Source organism: Melospiza georgiana, chromosome 4 (assembly GCF_028018845.1).
Source record: "Melospiza georgiana isolate bMelGeo1 chromosome 4, bMelGeo1.pri, whole genome shotgun sequence".
Taxonomy (NCBI): Eukaryota; Metazoa; Chordata; class Aves; order Passeriformes; family Passerellidae; genus Melospiza; species Melospiza georgiana.
The window spans coordinates 54501880-54522164 of NC_080433.1; the positions used below are offsets into that span (position 1 = coordinate 54501880).

The 20285-nt window shown below is 35.7% G+C and overlaps 1 protein-coding gene across 4 annotated transcripts in view; it reads right to left on the bottom strand.

Moving 5' to 3' along the window:
• The window catches only part of DOCK4 (dedicator of cytokinesis 4), a 223140-nt gene that overhangs the window by 27042 nt on the left and 175813 nt on the right, over positions 1–20285 (bottom strand). For 2 of the 4 annotated variants that reach the window (XM_058023696.1, XM_058023693.1), the window contains exons 28-37: positions 18730–18805; positions 17082–17182; positions 16404–16462; positions 14371–14519; positions 12713–12798; positions 7593–7619; positions 7329–7424; positions 6065–6125; positions 4262–4355; positions 448–596 (exon numbers count right to left, since the gene is read on the bottom strand). In XM_058023696.1, the coding sequence (XP_057879679.1) occupies positions 448–596; positions 4262–4355; positions 6065–6125; positions 7329–7424; positions 7593–7619; positions 12713–12798; positions 14371–14519; positions 16404–16462; positions 17082–17182; positions 18730–18805 (898 nt within the window). The remainder of the gene's footprint in view (positions 1–447; positions 597–4261; positions 4356–6064; positions 6126–7328; positions 7425–7592; positions 7620–12712; positions 12799–14370; positions 14520–16403; positions 16463–17081; positions 17183–18729; positions 18806–20285) is intronic. The other 2 variants (XM_058023697.1, XM_058023694.1) reach the window with 1 other exon arrangement.

Below are 20285 nucleotides of genomic sequence, written 5' to 3' on the forward strand. Positions count from 1 at the left end.
AATAGGCATTTGCAGTAATGACAACGAACTGTGATTCCCTCAAACAAATTCATTTTTAGTTTTTAAGAGATACAACATGGCATTGTAAGGTGTAAACATAGCCTTTACAATCCTCACTTGGTCACTTAGTGAATTTCATTAGCTTTATAAGGCTCACTTTCATCACCTTTAAAATGGGGGAAAATGATACCACCTTTTATAAAGTGATTTGACAGTTACAAAGCTAACTGCTATGCACATGAAAATTATTCTTATATGTAAGTGGGCAATTTCTAGGATGCAAACACAGAATTAAACGAAATGTACTGCATCGGTAAGTAACTGCTAAATCAAGCAAGGACAAACACTTCGCCTCAATACAAGAAAAGAGTGCAACCCTGGAACTAACATCCTAAAATGAATAAACTGCCCTTCCCAGATGCACTCAGTAAAACAGAACTATTTTACCTTTCCCCTATCGAAGTTTTGAATGATGGTCAGATGGAGACACTCCTTGCGCTGCCACTCTGTCTGCATGGGGTAGCTGAGAAACTCCCTGAGCGGCCGGTCGGACCACTCCAGCAGCTCGTCGTACAGCAGGAGAGTGTAGGCAGCCTCTGCAAGACAAACCACAGCACGGCACTCACCAACTCCAAACACATTAAACACACAAACAAAGTACACAGAGACGTGAGTGCTTTTCTTGAGAGGCACCTTTCTAATGGGTAATTGATTTATTTTGAGTATTAGCCAGATGGTATTGGTATTTTTTTGGACAGAGTTACTATTACAGCTATAATAAAAATAGCTTAAAATTTTCATACACTATTTAGAGTCACTGGGGCACTTCTTCTGGAGTCTCAAAATACAAAGGAGACAGAAATTAAGTAAGCATTTCCTGCATAGCCCCAGTCTTCCCTAATGCTAAGGAGAAACCCTCAATAACTCTGCTGTCTGAAAAAAGGAACAAGGACTGGAGGATGAGGAACATCAGTAGTGAAAGAGGAAAGACAACAAGACTGTGGACACAGTCCAAAAGAGAGGGCTGGGAGGAAAACAGGGAGGCAGATGTGTGCTTAATAGAATCCACTCCTTCCATAGAGAAATAAATTCCTGATAGCTGAGCCTTACCAGCTGGCCATAACAAGAAATTTAGAAGTGTAATATTTTTCTCTTTTTAATTTTTAAAATTTTATTTAGTTTTTCGTTCGGCAGGAATCAAACTGGGTGTCAGTCTCTACTCAGAGAAGTGTGTAGTAATCTTTATATTAATCAGTATAAATTATCTGGGAATATAAAAATTATTATTTTTTTTACATTGATTTCAGGGATTCCTCAGAAACAGTACACTAATATAATATAAAATTAATCTTTTTATTGGAAAGTCAGACTTCAGCAAATTACAAAACACCAGAATTACTACTGGCTACAACAATTCAATTTGGGTAACTGAGTATATGTATTATTGATTTCCAAGCTAATATTTTCAGTTTATGTTGCCACTCACAGGACCAGTTTGCATGAGTGAGTCAGCACAAAGATGGGCCATGTTCTGGAGATGACTTCATTGGAGAAAGAAGTTCCCTACTGACTTATTTTATTGCAGATTTTATAGGTTGTACATAAAGCCAAAAAAATAACAATAAAGTACTAAAGTTCTTTTTGTGCTAAGCTAAGTTTGCCCCAGACAGCCATATCCTACTTCTGCCTCTGCCATATGAGCTCCCATAAGACAAGGTGATTTAAGCCAAATTTTACAGGATTTTTTCTAGCAGTAGTGTTCCTCTACACGTCCAACTGAGAACCTGTGGAGGAAAAAACATCACTGCAGCAGATAATTGTGTGAGAGAGTGCCTTGAACCCCAGTATAGCAAAATGCTAAGTGTGGTGCAAACTGGTGCTGTGCTGTGGTACACCCATGCAAGGAAAACCAGCTCGAGTTCCACAGACAACCTTAATTCTGCATCACACTCAGCAGCTCTCAGGCTGCTTGACTGGTAACCACCTTTGTCATAGCTTCAAGCTACATTTTTGTACTCAAGACATGAAGCACATCTATATGACAATTTTAAAAATCCATGAAGCTGATAATAAATTATTCAAAATCATAAGGAAGCAAAAGATAGCAGAACACAAGCAGCTGTTCAGGATAGCTCACTGTGACCTTTCCTTTCTAAACTTGGCATCTAAGCCCTTAACAAAATTTTGTCTGCTCTAACAATGTAGTTTTCTTAAATTATAATAAATTTATACAGAAGGTTTCAAAAATAAGAATGACCATACTGGATTACAAGTCTGAAGGTTTCCTCCACCCAGCATGTCTGGCAGTGGCCAACACAACAAATAAAATACTGATACCTCAGGGAGAGGACTGTAACTACTGACTTGCATCAAAGCACTAAGGAGAGATAAATAGGGTTGACTCATGATGTGGAAAATTCAATTTATACAGGAAATATTCAAAACACTAGATTTTTCTAAGGTGGATAGGTAAAAAGTCTCATTATAGTTCTCAGGAGGAATCAGTGCATTTATGTGATTCAGCCTCAAGAGTGGTATATTTATAGCTGCAACTAAGTGCTGTGTAAAGAAAGATTTGAAATAATGTTTTGTGTAAAAATTACTTTTTTTTTTAACAGAGCATTTTTAGAAAAAGTCCAGTAAATCATACTATGGAAATGAGAGAAAAACCATTTCATCCCTAGGATGAAACAATGCCATTAGCAAACTAGTGCTGCAACATGTAGGAATGCTGCTGAAGTATCAAGCTTATTTTCCTAATTCCAAATTCTCTAGACCAGCTGATTTACAAAAATCTGTATTGTCTCTCATAAGGCAAGGCAATGGACTACAAAAGTCTGTTTTCTAATTATGGGTGTGAGACAAGTCTTATTAAGGCTCTTACAGCAAAAAAAAAAATTAAAAATAATAATAAATTTTAAAAAAAGGAAGTAGTGAAATCTACCACAGCAAAGAATGGAAAAATCACACAGATGAATAACAACCACATGGGAAATATAACAAAGTCCTGGAAAAAAATTTTGAGCAAAATACTGTTTAAAATCAGAATGGATGGCAAAACAATTGCCATCCAATTGCCTAAAAAAATTAGGTTCATATTACAGTTGAAGGTAAACTGGACACATAATAGTACTCAGTGCAAAAAAGAAACTCAATACTGCTCAAAGAGTTACTAAGATCTACTATGCAAAAAAATAGCTTTATACAAAAGCCAGTTGTGGCAAAGAGATTTCTTAATAATCAAAATTCTCTTGTGACTCACTATTGCCAGGTCACATGAGGAAACTAAAATCTCTCCTTAACAGATCCTGCTATCTAGTCCACATTTAAATGCATGAACTGCAAAGGGAGTGTGGAAATTCCAAGTGAACAATCTTTCTTATGGACAGCAGAAAAGCATAAGGAAAGTTGCTGTGACACCAGTAAGCTGTTTATTGGAGACTCCCAGCCAACTAACCTGCTTGTAAGAAAATTCAAAATCTAGAAATTTTGAACATATGCAATTGCAAAGACTGGGGAAAAGCTGGAGGTATTACAAGGTCAGTAAAATATTATGGCAAAGATAGTGTGATTTAAAAGGACACTGATTTTATCTCCTCCAGCACTCACTGATGGCAAATATTTCCCCAAATGAAATGTGTGTTTAGCTGTATAAACAACAGCCATGCACAATATTTTCTTATTTCTTCATGTAAAAAATAACATCCTTGGCACAAAATTAGAGAAATCTTGGACAATAGTACTGCAAATGTGGTATGTGAAGATTTAGAAAGACATCATGAAATTGCAGTACTTGTCATAGGTTTTAGGATATCTACCTCATTATGAGTAAGTTATATGGGTCTTCCTTTCTTTTATTTCTTTTTTTAAACCACAAATGAGGTTCTGAAACACAGCTGTGTTGAAACACTTCACCAAACAGATAGCCAGGAGCATGACAAAAAATGTATAGGCTCAGAAACCACTGAATGAACTCATAAAAACTTCTTCCAAACTTTACTCCTTTTGGGTGAAAAATGACCGTATCACACATTTATTGCTAGTGGGTATCAACAGAAGTAATTTACATTCACCATGGCTCAGCAAATAATAGTGCCGTGGGGCTGAAAAAAGCAGTATTTTGAGGCATTAATTAGGCAAGGAAACTCAGCTATTGTCTGGGTTGCTATGTTCTGCACTGAAGATACAGCTTACAGGCTTGTGAAAGACTGCAAACCACAGACCAGTCCTAAATATCTTTTTCTAGTTTGTATTCAGTTACCTGTGAAGTTTTGTGCTTTCAGATGTAGGTCATAGAGCTTGTGAATATAGCGAATATACATCTCTTCCTTGTTCAGTTCAGTCTTGTAAAAATTCTGAAATAAAATTGAATTTTGTAATAAAATGTAGTAGCCAATAAATTTATGATACTGGTTGCAAATAAAAGACTTCAAACATAATCTTCTAGAAATATATGCATAGATTACATTTCTGAACATAAACCTGCTATTTGTTGTTACATGGATAAAATATGGACTACAATATCATAAATCTTAGTTCAAAACCTTCTTTATCTGTTTACAAGCCCTAAAGCAAGGTATGAAAAAGTTACAGGAAGAGGAGTGCAAGCCTATAGTGCTGTTCACAAGTACTGCCACATTCACAATGGTCATGCAGCTTAAGTCCTCCTGCTAGACATACTCCATGTTCAGGATAATCTGCTTTGGTTAATAAAAATTTATAGGCTAGAAAAGTCTAAGCACTGGTTCTCATTAGCAATTAACAATTTCTGTTTTATTATTTAAATCGCTATTTTAAACGATGCAGTTTTTCTTCTAGTGTACAGTATTCATATTCTGTGCCACTGTTTCCTAAATTGAGTTATTATCAAGGAAAAAGGTGGGAGGAACACTATGAAAACATAAAAAATAAAAACTTTATAGAGAAAATATTTTTAAACTGATTTGAGAAAATTTAGCATTCATTGTCTCTCTGTTGTGCAAGAGTATTAAAAATTTCTTTGAAAATGATTAGGGTATGAAATCCACCTTAGCCCATATGAGTCATTGAAAATCCTCTTAAAAAGTAATATGGTGATTTTAGATTTTAAAATATTTTCCTTTTCTTTTCATACAAATCTTGGACACTTTGCTAATAATAGATTAAAACCTCCTTAGGGATGAAAATAATCCAGGTACTTTAAAGAATTCAGATCATGCAAGATATTTTGACAGCAAGCCAGCTGCTTTATGGCTTCATAGTAAATATCATCCTTATTTAGAGCACTATTTTTCTACTGAAGAAATCCTTTGTTCTCTTGTGTATGACTGCTACTTAGAAGTGATCCCAAATTGTTTCACTGACGTCAAAAATGCAGAATTACAAGTCAGCTTATTTTGTTTTTTTCCCCTCTGGCTAAAAATACAGCTTTTCAAAAAATTCACCATGAAAATGGAAACTTTCCAAGGTTAACAGAAGTCAACAAACTTGTCAGTGGAAATTGGCCTAGAATCAAAATGCATCTTGTAAACAAAAATGACATCTTTTTCATACTATGGTTTAGCACTGTTGGTTTGTGGTAATAAAGATAGCATGACAACAGGAGGTCTTGAGCAGCATTTCTGTCTCTTTTACTAGGGAGAGAATAGTCAGCCTTCAGTTTTCACAAGATATCCCATACTATATGCTATATTAACCAACTTGCATCAGTTATTGGAAGAAAAGAAACAAGAGAAATCATGTAGGGTTTGTTTGGTTTGGAAGAGGAGGAAAGGCGTGTTTGTTTGTACAAACTCAGAGACTAATTAAACTTGGAAAGTACTTTGGTGAAGTTTATCCAGTAGGAAGAGACTTAAAACTGAATAATGCAGTTTTGGAGACCTTTCAGAACCAAGCTAGGAAATGCCAAGGAAGACTATCTCCCTACTGCACCAATCTCAGCCTGAAAAAAATAATCAGTGATCATAAGTGTAGTGTTACTCTGTCAAATTCTACTCAAATTGCAACAAGAAGCAAAGTATATCCTATTCCAATGTGCATTTGTTCAACTGAAATCGAAAAGGGAAAGAGAAAGTATCATACAAACCAAAAGGCTAACGGTGCAGCCAATCTTTTTGCCATCCACTTCTCCCATTTTCATGCAGTCCCTAAAGCAGAAAGTAATGAAAGTCAAAAGTTTATCCTCTTACAGTGAAGGACACCTCAGAAAACAGACACATTTCATTTGGCAAGCTGACTGAAAGGATTGCATTTAGCTGAACAGCTGACCCAAGTAGCTAAGAGATTTCATGCCTCCTTTTATAGTACATTGAATACCTCAATTGTCAAGAAAGTCAGTGTTTTCTTTTTGGCTCTGTCATTATTATGTGACCGTTTTTATCACATCGGGAAAAAAAGTAGCCAGTATAACCATGCTGAAGTAAAAGAATAACAGGCAGGCATCACCACATAATCAGTAAAAGAAATTTAACATGACTTTAAAACGTTCTTGCATACATGAGCCAAACAATTTTCCCAAATACTCTCATAACTAACAGCACACCACTGCTTTGAAAGACTGGGAGTCCTAGAGATTGTAATCCAGCTGGTCCCTGAAGAGAAATAGCAGTGCCATACTTCTAGAAATTAAGAGTTGGGTCTCTTTGTTGATGAAATAGCTTTCTTTCCAAGCTATCAGTGATGACAGCAAGTGCAGTACTAGGTCTCACCATGTGTCCCTACGGAATGAGGGAGAAAACCTTACAATTAAGCTCTGGACAGTGCTATAGTTGGTGGCAATAAGGAGGACTGAGCTGAAACATGAAGCCTCTACACAGCTCATAATTGACTGGGAAAATTGCTTTTAGTCTCACACTCCTGAAAGAGAGAGTACCTGCCTCTCATTTCCCTCTCCTTTGATCACATGGTAGAGTCAGATGTGAGGTGTTCATCCAGAGATCATGTCTTTGTATACACACTTACTGTGCCAGCTGACACCACAACTAAGCATGATTGACACAGTAATAGGAATTTTACATATTGTGTAAAACAACTGTCAGGTGATTAGTACTGAGCTCTGTGTCTTCAGACAGACTTGAGTCACCAACCTGCTGCCAGAAGTTACTACATTGCCTGACAGCAAACTCAAGCCCACCACTGGATTTTTTGCACCGCGGGGAGCCTCCTTGGTTGCTTTCATCCTGCCAGTTGCATTTTCCTGTTGGCTAAGCAGCTGCTGTCAGAGATCCTGAGCACTTACAGCTGCTCTATCCACGTATCCATGTGCAGTCAGCATTGAGCAAGATAACTGTATTTGTTTCCTAATATTTCAAAGACGACAACCCTACCTCTAAACTGTGGTAACCACTCACCTGTAGTCCAGGAGCCTCTCCATGAGGCGAGTCACAGTGGCAATTAATGAAACACCACTTTCCCTCCATGTTTCCCGCTCAATTTTCTTCAGCAGACTGGAAAAAAACACGCCAGAAAAATGTCACTGTTTATTTTTAACTGTCACTATGACAACCTCTCTGCTTTTACCACTACCTTAATACCTTAGCAACATCTCTGATAGTTAGATTTTTTTTTTTCACAAACACCCTCCCAAGAAGTGCAATTTGCAAACAATGTCTTACCTAGGATAAGGACCAAAAAGTGGAATTCTAGTCCAGGAAGCATTGACAAAACAAATGATTTTTATATTAGCTGCATCAGGTTAAAAATATGTCAAATACCTAATTTTCAGAACATATTCATATCCCAAAGACTAAAACACAATTCTTCCATAAAATTTTTATATTCACTTCATGCTGATATGTCAGAAAATGAGGAATTTAAAAGTGTTCTTAGAAAAGAATATTCATCAGCTTAATATACCTTCTAAATTTTTTAAAAATATTTTTCTTTCTCTCATCTCTTCTCTAATATTTCAGTAAGCATGATATTTAAAGAATAGAGTAGGGATTTGAACAAGATGATTCCCCCACTTCACTTAATGTTTCTTTCTGAGAACACACTATACTGTACATGTACAATTCCAGTACCTTAAAGTGTCATAAGATTATTTTGTTAAAAACTGTTGTGCCAATGTAAATGCATACCATGCATTGAAGTGGAAACATTTCAAAATGTCAGTAAAACTGTACAATATAATACTCTTTATTATTATTGTTCTTTATATAATTCTGCTACAGGCCTCTGTTTTTCATTGCTTAAGTTTATCAAATATTTATCATTTAGGCATGAATTTCCACATTTTCTCTATAAGAGTGAGCAAGGAAATATTTATCTACAGAGCTGTGTTGCTTTTATACTTTGGTACAGGAGCTCGGGTGGATGACATGTCCATGGAGATATTTCAGCAGACTCCCTAAAAAGGTACTCAGTTATGGTTTATTTAGAAGGATCTGAAAATTCCCACATTCATATCCTTAGAGCTTTTAGAGCACCTCTGAACCTTCTGTCTGTCAGCTCCACTGACCTTCATCCACCCTGAGCATGCTCAGTCCCAAAAACCTCCTACGTCCCAACCTCAAACCTGTAACAGCGCTCAGGAACTCCTACATGCCAACTGCACTAGCTGTACACTCCAGCTCTGCTCCTCACAGCCTCAGGGATGGCACAGATGCAATTCTCCAAGCAAATCTGACCTAAATGAAGCTGTGCTCTGCTGGAACCGAGGAGCAAATACTGATCTTCATCCTGCACTCTTATATGAATCTTAAACTCACTTCTTCTCTTAAGGAAGCAGTCAGATGTCTTTCCCTCACAATCAGAGGCTGACTCTTTTTCATTGTTAGCAGGCAGATAAGGCCATCTTTAACCAGGAAATGCTGAAGCATTAAGCTGGCACCTCTGTTTTCCATGCAGAATACCTTAATTAATTTTTGAACCCCTTATGTTCCTTCTAATAGAAGCTTTTGTGTCTAGTAAGAAATAAGAGTAGATCCTGTCATGTTATTGAATCTTGATTACCACAGGGATTTTTCATTTCTACTGTGTTTTAACCCTATATTAAAAAGGAACACTTCAACCTAGATTCAACAAAATAATTACTGATAGCTCCTCTAGATCCTCTAGAAAAACAACAGAAGCATGACTTCTCTTTCAAAACAGATTGTTCTTATCTGCCTTTGACTTATACATTTTCTTTAAAATTGCATTGGCACGTTCCTTATAAACACACAATTTGTAATAATGAGTTGAGTTGGTACATTCAGAGTACTTATACAAACTGACATCAATGTGGTCAGTTGAAAAAATGAAAGACTTGCCTTCTGATGCATTCCTGCCTTTCCCCACCCCCCACAGATTTCCAGCACAATGCACAGAACAAACTCAGAATGAAAAAGCTACTCACATCCATTCTGCCTAAATCTAGATAGAATTGAATCCCTGTTCTTACAGATCCCAAAGCATAGCCGAGATGCTTGGCTATTTGTACAAAGCACTAAGGGGGTTGAACAACAAAGGGAAACTATAAAAATGTTTCTGTCTATGCATGCTAATATAGCCTAACACCTGAACTCACCTGAACAATTATGGTTTGCTTTGTTCTGTTTGGTGGAGGGAAAAGGAGGTATATTTAATTATTTTTAATCTTGGGTACCCCAGGAGTAAAAGAATAGTGATCCAGAGGACCAGAGTTCTCCAGGGACAAACAGCAGGCTTAGAACAATGTTCAGGCTAACTCAATCATGTAGTAAATGGATTTTGTATGCATTATTCAGAGTTTTAGCACACAGGCAGCTAATCCTAGAGGTGCTTTAAAACATCTGGATGCTTCTTTTAGAGTTCAAAGACTTCACTATAGCCAGAGGTTCCCTGAACGAGTCATAAAGGCTCTCAAAAGACGCACTCCAGACAGATTCTAATGGACTGGGCAGTGATGAATTCAGTCATGCATTTGGAGAAGAAATTAAGATGACTGAAAACAGCAGAGGAAAGGTAGCAGCCATCACTTTTTATACAATAGATTCATGGTTCAAAAAATCATCCAGAAACTGGCAGAACTCAGTTATAAGTCCCTGCTCAGCTGAATGTCAGCTACAATCTCTTCAAAGAAAAGCCTCACTGTCAGGCCCCCAAGCAGAACCCATTAGCCCAGGTTTTGTGCTTCAATAGGGCCACCTAACTTCCAAATCTGAAATGCCCTGTCTTAGGCCAAACTGAAATACAGCTACAGAAGTAATAAACTGCCAGCATCCATCTGATTCAGAAGAAAGACCTACTTCTGAGGATTTTATTTTAACCACCAAAAATAAAGCAAAATCATTCTTTTCCCTGTACTAATAAATTCAGGAATTCAATTGCAGTATTACAGTGTAAATGTAGATCAGAACAGCTTTCATACCATATTTACAATGGATAGCAATTGCAACATCTAGTTTCTCATTATAACAAAATGTTCACTACTTCATGCTTTGCATTTCCTTCAAATGACATCAGGAGCTAATCAGTGAATGGTCACATTCAAGTCCCTAGAAAGACATTGATTCAAAACAAACAGCAGTCACCTTCCCCCTACTTTCTCTTTTTATTTGATATAGATAATTCCATTGTAGGCAACAAATTCTAAGCACATATCTATCTCCAGAGATGCTTATAATTTATCCTTGAAAATAGATGTTCAAAGGAAAAATGCAGTGATTGTCTCTGGGGAAAAAAATAAGCAGTTAATGGGGGAGTTAAGAGATTTAAATTCATTTTCCAAATCAGGCAAAATAAACAGCATGACAAAACCTGAAAGTCTCCCACCCACTGCAATTCCCAGGCTGTAGGTGTGTGCATCCCCTTGGTTCCCAGTGATACCTATCAAAAGTAACCACGCCTAATCTTCAGAAAGATCAGGTAACATTGTAGTATTTTCTTTCATTGAAGACTACGAAACCACAGCTTGCTGCAAAACTGTATTACTATTCCAGCTTTTGGGTACCTGCTACATCTCTGCCACTTCAGCCTAGACAAGTCTGTTTTCGTGCACTGTGTAAAGACACCCTAATATTGCTTAGCTTAAATGGAAGAAATAAAGAAACCCCAGAACCTCAGGCTAACCAACCAACCCTGTCTCTTGCAGTCAACTCCCCAAACTGTCCATCTGATTTTCATAATTTGTCTTCACACGCCCTAGAACAATATGACATTCTCCATTTCAGATCATTAGTATCTTCTACAGGCTCTCCTCTTGAGAGCTGGTAATGCATACAGACAATCAAAGTAAAAAAAAAAACAACTAATCATAAATACTACCTTTTTCATTAGCTGGGAGTGAACTTGAGCACTTTGAAATTTCACAGAGTATAGTTTTAACTTCTGTTTTACCATGATAGAAACCACAAGTATACTGATGCTGTGAGACATTTTGCAATTTAAATTACCATGACTATGTTTTCAGCATTTAGATTTATAAAAAGCTGTCAGCATTTTTCACTGTATCATGTTTAACATTCTCCAGTTGAAATCTAACTCAAAATCATAAAAAATTAGGAATTGTATTTGATACCAGTAAGCTTTCTTATAGAATTTTAAGTTATTTCAGGGATAGGCACACTGATGTATTTTACATAAGCTTCATTTTATAATTAGAGCTTTTCCTTAAATGACTTAATTTTACAGTTAGAATACTGTATTACTAAAATATTGAAAATATCTTACCCTTTATTTTCTTTACTCAGATTGGGAAAATGTCATGAATAATTACAGGAAAGTTCTGCTTAAGCATACTGTACTGCTGTTCACTATTATTCATTCAATTCCATACTATTCTGCCTAATTTTCACCTTTGCTTCTGTACATGATAAATATTTAAAAACTCTTTTTTAAACTCGGTACAATTACAGATTATGAAGTGTTTGCTATTTTCAGACACCAAGACCTGACACTTGTTCTTTAACCAAAGACAAGAGAGCCAAAAACAATACTTAAGGAAGAAAGAATTATTAAGAAACAATACAAACAGGGAAAAAAAGTCATGTTTTTAGTATTACTGAAGAAAACACAGCAGCTTGGAATCCTGAAGATGAACAATACATCTCCTACTAAAATAAACACATCAGAAATATGTGAAATCTTTCACTTTGGTGGAATTGAGCTCTGAGGAACGAGAGAGACAGAGCCCTGTTAGTTACTTTGCATCTGTACTCTGTGACAGTCATTTATTTCAGTCAGTGAAACAATTTATGCACGACTTTAGGGACTTCAGCATTATCATTAGTTGTTCCTATTAAATTTAAGTGACATGTCATTTATTAAAAAACACTAAAAGCTTAGCCAGTAATTTATCAAAAAAATTAGAAAGAAATAATCTTATCAGAATAAATACAATTGTTTACATCAAACAAGTAATCAACAAGTGACATTATTCAGAGGACTACAAGTAGCAATAGAAAATCACTTATTAAATGCTTTGTTGAATTGTTATGCCTTGTTTTCAAATGCTCCATCTGAGCTCTACCTGCACCCTATGCAATTATGAAGCATTTCTTGCTTTTCTGATTTTAAAATTAGTAGGTAGAGAAAGAGAATGTTCTGTGATATAACAGATTTAGCCTTTCCCAATTATAGCTGTATGCAAGTACTGCCAGACTTTACAGATGCTATGCAACACCATGAAACATTTTATTCTTCAGATTTTAAGGAAATAAAAAAAGAAAAAATGAGCATCCCAACTGGTTTAAGCATTACATTTCTACAATGACATTAGCCTGTGATACAACCAACTGAACTCAAGGAATGATAAGATAAACATATTACTCACATACTGTTGAAGAGCTCTCGGTATGTTTCATCACCTTTACCTTCTGACATGAGGCTGTCCAGTTTGTCAATCAGCTTTGCTTCCACCTGCAACATATAAGTGTGGTGTAAACAGCTTCTTTTTCCTTTAATGAGATTAGAGAAAACGGAGGGAAGATCTGGTTTTATGTAAGAGACTTTGCTAAATGCATATTTTAGAATTATTGGTCAATCATGTGATAAGCCACTTCATCTCTTTGAAGCTGTTATAATTCCCGAGGTTTGTAGGGCTTTCTTTTTTTTTTTTTTTTTTTGTGGTGGTGGTTTTTTGAGTTTTTTTTTGGAGGGAGGGAGCTAATTTAAATTGAGCAACGTGACTTTAAAACTACAGGCTGAGTAGCATTTGCTGCTGCTAAGGCAGCTATCTATTTATGGAGTCAGAGGAAAAGCACACAGCCCAAATAAATTGCCTGAATTCTCATTGCAAGGCTGTAAGCACAAGATATTTTCTTAGACTGAAGTAAGAATATCATCTTTTCCTACCTGCACCCCATTCTTTATAATTTAATATATATAAATGTCTGCACTGTTCAGAATACTTGGGAGCTCAGACTCTACCAACACTCTTACCTGCCAGTGTTTCATTAGAAAGCAAATTTCCTGGATTTACATATTAGCTATCAAGGAAACTTGGTGGTTAAGAAAATCCAGTGCTAATGATTCCTTCAATGCATGTTTTTAAGTGCATTGATTATAAAAAATATAGAGCTGATGGTACACTGTGTATTTATATTTCAAACGTCCTTCTTATCAGTAATATATTAACAATCACAAGTCTAGGGGAGAAACCAAGCTATTGTAATTATTTTATTACAGAAAAAATCTATTACAACTTACACTTGAAACCAAACTTAAAAGACAGAGTAGCAGAACAAGTGGATTTTCTTCCTTCTCACTATGCGTTAACATTTCTGTGGTGATTTTTAACAATAAGCTTATATATTGACATTGAAAAGCTACCTACTCACATCACCTGCACTACTCTTGTTTTCAATAGTTTGGTTTGCGCTTTAGATGCAACTCCCACCCTAAGCATTATGATTGCCTGGGAGTAATTAAAATACTTCTACTTTCCTTCAATTTGAAGCAGCAGGAAGGAGGGCACTGAGAATGGTTCGAGGCAGTCTGAAAAAACTGAGTGGGAGCTGAGGGAGCAGATGGCATTCTTGGTAGTTCCTTCCTAGCCCATTAAGAATGTGTTTGAGCAACAAGAATTCTTGGATCTTTACTGAAGAACATCTGGTCTTTTTCCATAGTAACCAAGAGGGAAGCTGGTTGAATCCTATCTAACCAGCAGTCTGTACCACTGTAAAGCAGAGGTGAAAATCCACCACAGCAATCTTGTTAAAAACAGCTCCAGTTTTGTTCTTCACTTCATCAGGCCATGGATTTTTTTCCTCACCTCACATTAGTAACATGATAGTATTAACATCTCACATAACTAACATGATAGTATTAACAGGTGAATCTTACCAGCCCTGCAAGGAGAAAAAAGGGAAAGCCCTTGTGGGTACCTTCTCCACCCTGAACCACCAATGGAACTCCAGGTTCAAGTCTGCCAGGCCTCTCTGAAGTGCTTTATATTCAGTGCTGTTCTATAAAGAGCTTCACACAAAGTACCTGTTTGAAGTTGCCGCTTCGCCTCTGCTCCCAGTCCATCATGTCATGGAAAATAGGAATCATTACATTCCTCAGGTCTGGCTGAGGGATCAAGGTCACTTCCAGGAAAGGGCCAATCAATGCTGGAATAAAGTGAAGCTTGTGTTCCCCTAAAATGAAAATGAACATAAACCTGAATGTGAATTGGGTGTCCTGTGAGTTATCAAGCAATCCAAATGCTGTCTGAAGAATGAAAAAATAGCATTTTAAATGCCTATAGTTTTTTTCTTAATCACACATATATCATAGCATGGGCTATTTCTTAAGCCCAAAAAGTGAAAGCTATAGACAAATGAAGAATATAAGGCAAACATAATTTGTGAGATTTTATTATGCACTACTGAGTTCAGAAGTGTCAGTGGGTTAGCCATATCTGAAATTAATCCTCCAGCAAGTTAACAAAGACAGACAAAGTACTCTCTCTGCATTTCATTTATATTTCACGAGAATAATTTGGTTTCTAATCTCTACATCCTTGCATTTACAAAATGGTTAACTGTCTGGTATTCTGTGCTCATCAGAAAGAGGTAACTACTTTTTTTTTTACCCATCTTTAGTTTTGCAAGTATAGAAATGGAAATATGTGTTTCAATAGCAGGAGAATAAAAATATGACACAGCTGTTCTCAAAACAACTTGCTTTAAAATCAGTTCTAAATCTTACCACATTCCACTTAAAGGAAAATTAAGTTCTTGCCAGAAAAGCTAGAAATGGCAGAAATGGCATACAGTAAACACTGACCATTCAGTTTCAGTTTTCCACAAGTAAGACTTCTGACATCCTCAAAATTAAGAGATTATGAATCAGGATGCATTGATTTTTCCAAGCTAGGAATTCATTTACATCCAGCCTACCTCTGGATATTCCAGTGGGCATTTACCCCTGGTTGCTGTGTGTTCAGTGTTTGAGTTTGTGCAAAGGAAAACAACAACTCCTTTTTCTGGAAACATCCTAGGACGCTTATCCCTATGAAAGCAAGGTGACTGCACAAGGATCAAGGCTTAGGTTACCATGACTCTTACTGCTACAAGAACTGTAAAATGCTGACCAGCACAACACCAATTGAAATAAATATCCTAGCATTTAGTTGGACATATTACCAGATGAGTTCCTTATTATAGGGGTGAGTTTTGTGGAGATGAGCTCCACAAAACTCACCCCTACTGAAAGGCATCATTTGCCTGCATCCCAAGTTTCTATTGAGCAGAGAACAATATGAGTGGGGAGGTGATGCACACTAAGATGTATGAGCAGGAGAATATCCTTGGAAAAATATCCTTGATACACCAGTTCTGAAATACCCACCACCTATCCATGTAATATAGAGGGATGTCTCAGCAAGTCAGCAATACTAAATATTGTAAATAAGTAAAATATTTTTTCCCAAACAATGTTCAACTGCATTTATCTGACACTCATAATTTCAAACAGTTTGCACAATTATTGCCTATAAATATAAATGTGTTCCCAAATTTATATTCAAGCAGGTATTTTTTCCATGTTGTCCAAATTCTCATTTATACATTAGTCACTGACTTGTTTATGCCTTTATATTTTAGTGCAACTAAGACTTCAGAGAAGACTTGATGCAAATCCAGGATCTCGGGAGACCTTCAGAATTAAGACATGTCTTGTCCTTAAACAACAATTTGACAACAGGACTAAAAATAAGAACCTAAGTATATTTCAAGGCATAATAATTCTTCCCAAAAAGACTAGTACTTTCTTTCTCAATTTTCTCTGATGGTATTTTCTCAGTTATCAGGGAAGAAAAGAGGATGGGTCAGCTACAGTATCAAGGCACAGAAAGCTGAGTTTAGCCATAAAGAAGGGAATTATAAATGGCAAACGTTTTGCTAAACTTGAATCAAGACTTCATGTCTTGAATGTAATTATCAACAACTTATCTATCACTGGGAAGTAAAAATAATAGGCAAAGAACTAATAATTTGTTTTCATTTTAAGAGTTACTGATGATGTATTTAATCACTTACCTAAATTTTGCCACATACTGAAGATTTCACATCCCATTGTTACCCGCATGTCACCATATCTGCAGTGTATTAAAAAATAAAGCAAGAAAGCAAAAGATAATTTAAGAAAATCAAGTTTATATGCCATTCTGTGACATTAATAAATGAAATATCGAATTTGTTATCTCCAAAAAAAAAAAATCCTTTGCTGCCTTCTCCCAAGTGTTTTGCTCTTTTGATTGTACCCAGTTAAAACTGGATTTTTGAACCCAGGTTTATTTGAAATATTGTCAAAATGCTACACGTCAGTAACACAGCTGCAAAGCAAAACCTATTTTTGCCACAACATGCTCCAGTTCTCTCTCTGAGAGCAAATAGTTTTGCTGTAGCTTAAAGACATACAATTAACTCATACATACAACAGCATGGCAGAAGCACCTGAACAAGTCTGAGTGACTAATGCTTTCACTGGCAATGAATGGCTCTTTTCCTCCCAGCGTCTGAAACTCCCAGTTTAGGCACTTATGAAGGTTACTGGCTCAAAGACCTGTACAAAGGGCCAGAACCAACTCTTGTTCTAGTCAGTGGACATATCATTATGTTTTTCTTTTGGTGGGTCCTTTTGCAACCTCCAATGTCTTGCATTTTGAGAAATTTTAAATCTATTAAAGTTTTCTACAAGCTGATAGCAATACTTACTTTTCTAAAACCTTTTTCTTCTTGGAAGGTGTGAACATCTCCAGTTGCAGACATAACTGGTTTATAAAAATGACAGCAAGAAAAAAGTAGGAATCCCATATCTACAATAAGCACATGGCATGTGGTTATTTCATTTTCTCAGTACGATCTATGATCACCCAAGAAGCAAAATTTCCAATCACAGCCCTTGTTTCCATTTCAACTGATAAATTACTCCACCTGCTTTAGACTAAATTTCTTTGACTCGAAATATACTTTTCAGCAACCCCAAGATGTTCAGCAGAAATGCATCTTTTACATATTCTACATCTCAAAATGCAAAAGTTTCAAAGTTACAGATTGGACTTTTTCATCCCTCCAAATCAAGAAGCCTTACTTTTGAAAGTTTCTTTTGGTTATATTCAAATATAAAAATATAAGAGTTATGTCCTTAAGTCCAACACCCAAAAAACTCTGACACCTCAGAAGTTATCACATAACAGGACTGACATTCTCTGTCCATCAGATTTTATAATACTATTTGCAAGTCTCACTTGCTGCAAGCGTCACTGGACAAAACTAAAGCCAAGTTTTCTCAAGATGTTGCAAATATACAGATTTTTTTGTGCTCATGCTTTATGAAATAGATGTTGAATATTCTACTTAGAAAACTTAGCAATAAAATTAAAGATAAAATGAAATACTAATTACTATGACCCAATTATAGATGCTCCATGACTGGAATGTAAAGGGAGCCCTATTCCAGGCCCTGCAGTTCAGCAGGACAGCAATAACATTGCTAATCAAGTCTAAGCAATATAGAGGCCTTGTCTACAGGAAATTCTTTCAGCAGTTTTAGCTCTGAATTTACATAAATTCATAAAGAATAGGCTTCCTCATATTCATTTAAGCAGATAAATCTGCATTCCTGCCAATCTATCTAACAGGAGTCTAGATTTTCAGAGAAGCATCCACAACCCTGCTGGAAGTCAACAGGAGCTCAGGGTCTTCTCTAGGAAGGACATTTTGCACTTTTCATGATGCAGCAGTTGGACTAACATCTCTTGGTTGGGCAGAATATTCATTCAGGTTTGTTTCCATGGAAATGTGTCTTTCCAGACACATTCCTAGATCTTCTCATCTGAATCCTAAAAGCATAATCTGTAATTCACAATTTATTATAAATGCAGTATCTCACTGTATGAGGTATGCACTAACATCTTTAACTACATTCACTGTGAAGTGTCATAATTTTCTAATTTTAATTATGCAGCATGTTAATTGGTCTGAGAGAAACTACAAAAATATAAATCTGCATTTTATATAATCTGCATTGATTAAAAATCTGAAATACTTTCCCCTCTGCAATAACTCAAAAACCCAGCTAAATAACTTTATTAGTTTTTAAGAACCAAAAAATTCCTACACAAATATCCTAAGTAAGCAGTCTAACAAAGAGGCTTAAATAATAAAATGAAAAATTAGATGAAATTAAAAAAAAAAACCTCACAGCACTCTTTTATAAGATAGTCCTGTATTTAGGAAAAAACATCCCTGAGCAGTTGAAATTGCTAATTTTGTACATATTCTAGCTATTTAGATGCTGGAGCTAAGTGTAATAACCACCAAGCCCCAGGATGATGTAGCAGCTATTGCATCTATCGTTTACCTTGTAATCAAAGTTTTCATTCAAGAAGTTTTTACGAAGGGCATCTGAAAGGTACAAGACTGTAGTAATGATCACACTGGGAAGAAAAGAATGAAAAAGACAGGAATTTCAATTATGTGGAAATTCATATTTAATACTCAAAGCAGGACAATTTTCCAGTGAAGAAATAGATGTAGCATGTCTGGTGGGATTAAATACTACATTTTCAACACACCATATAAATACCTAACAACATCTACTGACAGAAAACATGCTCATTAAGATAATGAGTACTGAAGAAGGTGCACCAAAAGCAGACATTCTATATAGAACATAATTTATCAAGACTGATCATAAACTTTGTTCTGAAAATAATTATGATTTCAGATTTATTATACACCTTATCTTAATAGTATTAATACCCACAGTTGTACAATTTGTTTTCAGCTTTCTTGGTATTGAAAATGTGTGCATACAGATTATAAATATAAAATATTTAGTAAATGCTAATATTCAACACTGATACCCTTATGGACCAAAAGTCTCTTTAATGACAACAGATAAATGCAGAACTGTGTGAGCTCTGAGAGAAGGATCTGCTTCTAAAGATCTCTATGCTGTAAATGTATGTTGCAAAAAGTCATATATTACCCTACATTTACACCTGCATGAATTATAATTATCTTAAATAAATATATATGACCAAGATCCTGTCACAGTGGTTGTCACCAGAGATCAATGATTGCTTTCTTTATTGTAGCAACCAACTTTGGTAATCTACAGAAACAGAACATTCTTTGAGATTATTTAAATACACCTAATTCAGTGGTTCAAACTTTAAACAAACCTCTGCAGCACTCTTGTCTTCCAACATATTTAGTCAAGCTAGAAATCCATGTAAAGCATTACATTACTTTTGAAAATAGTCAGAAGTGAATACTTATGGAGAGAAAAAAAGATAAACACAGAATGATCTTTTTGCTGTTATGTATTTTACAACAATCAACTGTTTAAAGATCTTCTGAGAAAAAGGGTTATATCTACACATTTCATTTAATTACCATCTGTCTATTATTAATACATTTAGTTCTTCTTTGAACAGAGATCTTGACCAGCATGTTGTTACAATGCTAAAATGTGTTTCCATTTCTATATTTTGGACTTAATCTGTTTTACTATTTTTTTGCAATGCTTTCAAGACAAAAAGACTTAAAAATAACAACAGCAGTATATATATTTCAAGGTTACAATATTTTTCATTTTACAACACTGGAGAAGCCAATCCACCTAGAATATAAACTATATTTTTCTTCTAGAACTTTGGACAATTTTCACATTTATAAATAAAAACTGGCTATCTGTAATTTCACACATTAGTAGTTTAAATGTTTACTTCCATCCTTCTATTTTTAAAATTACTGTCCCTGCCAAACTTCACCTTTGTGTTTGATGTGCCTGAACACCTGCACCAGCCAGTTCTGAGACTGTTTTTAGAACAGGTCTTGAGTCTCAAGTTTTATTTATTCCTATTCCACTGCTCAAGTGTATTTTCATACATATTATTTTCTCAAGGATTA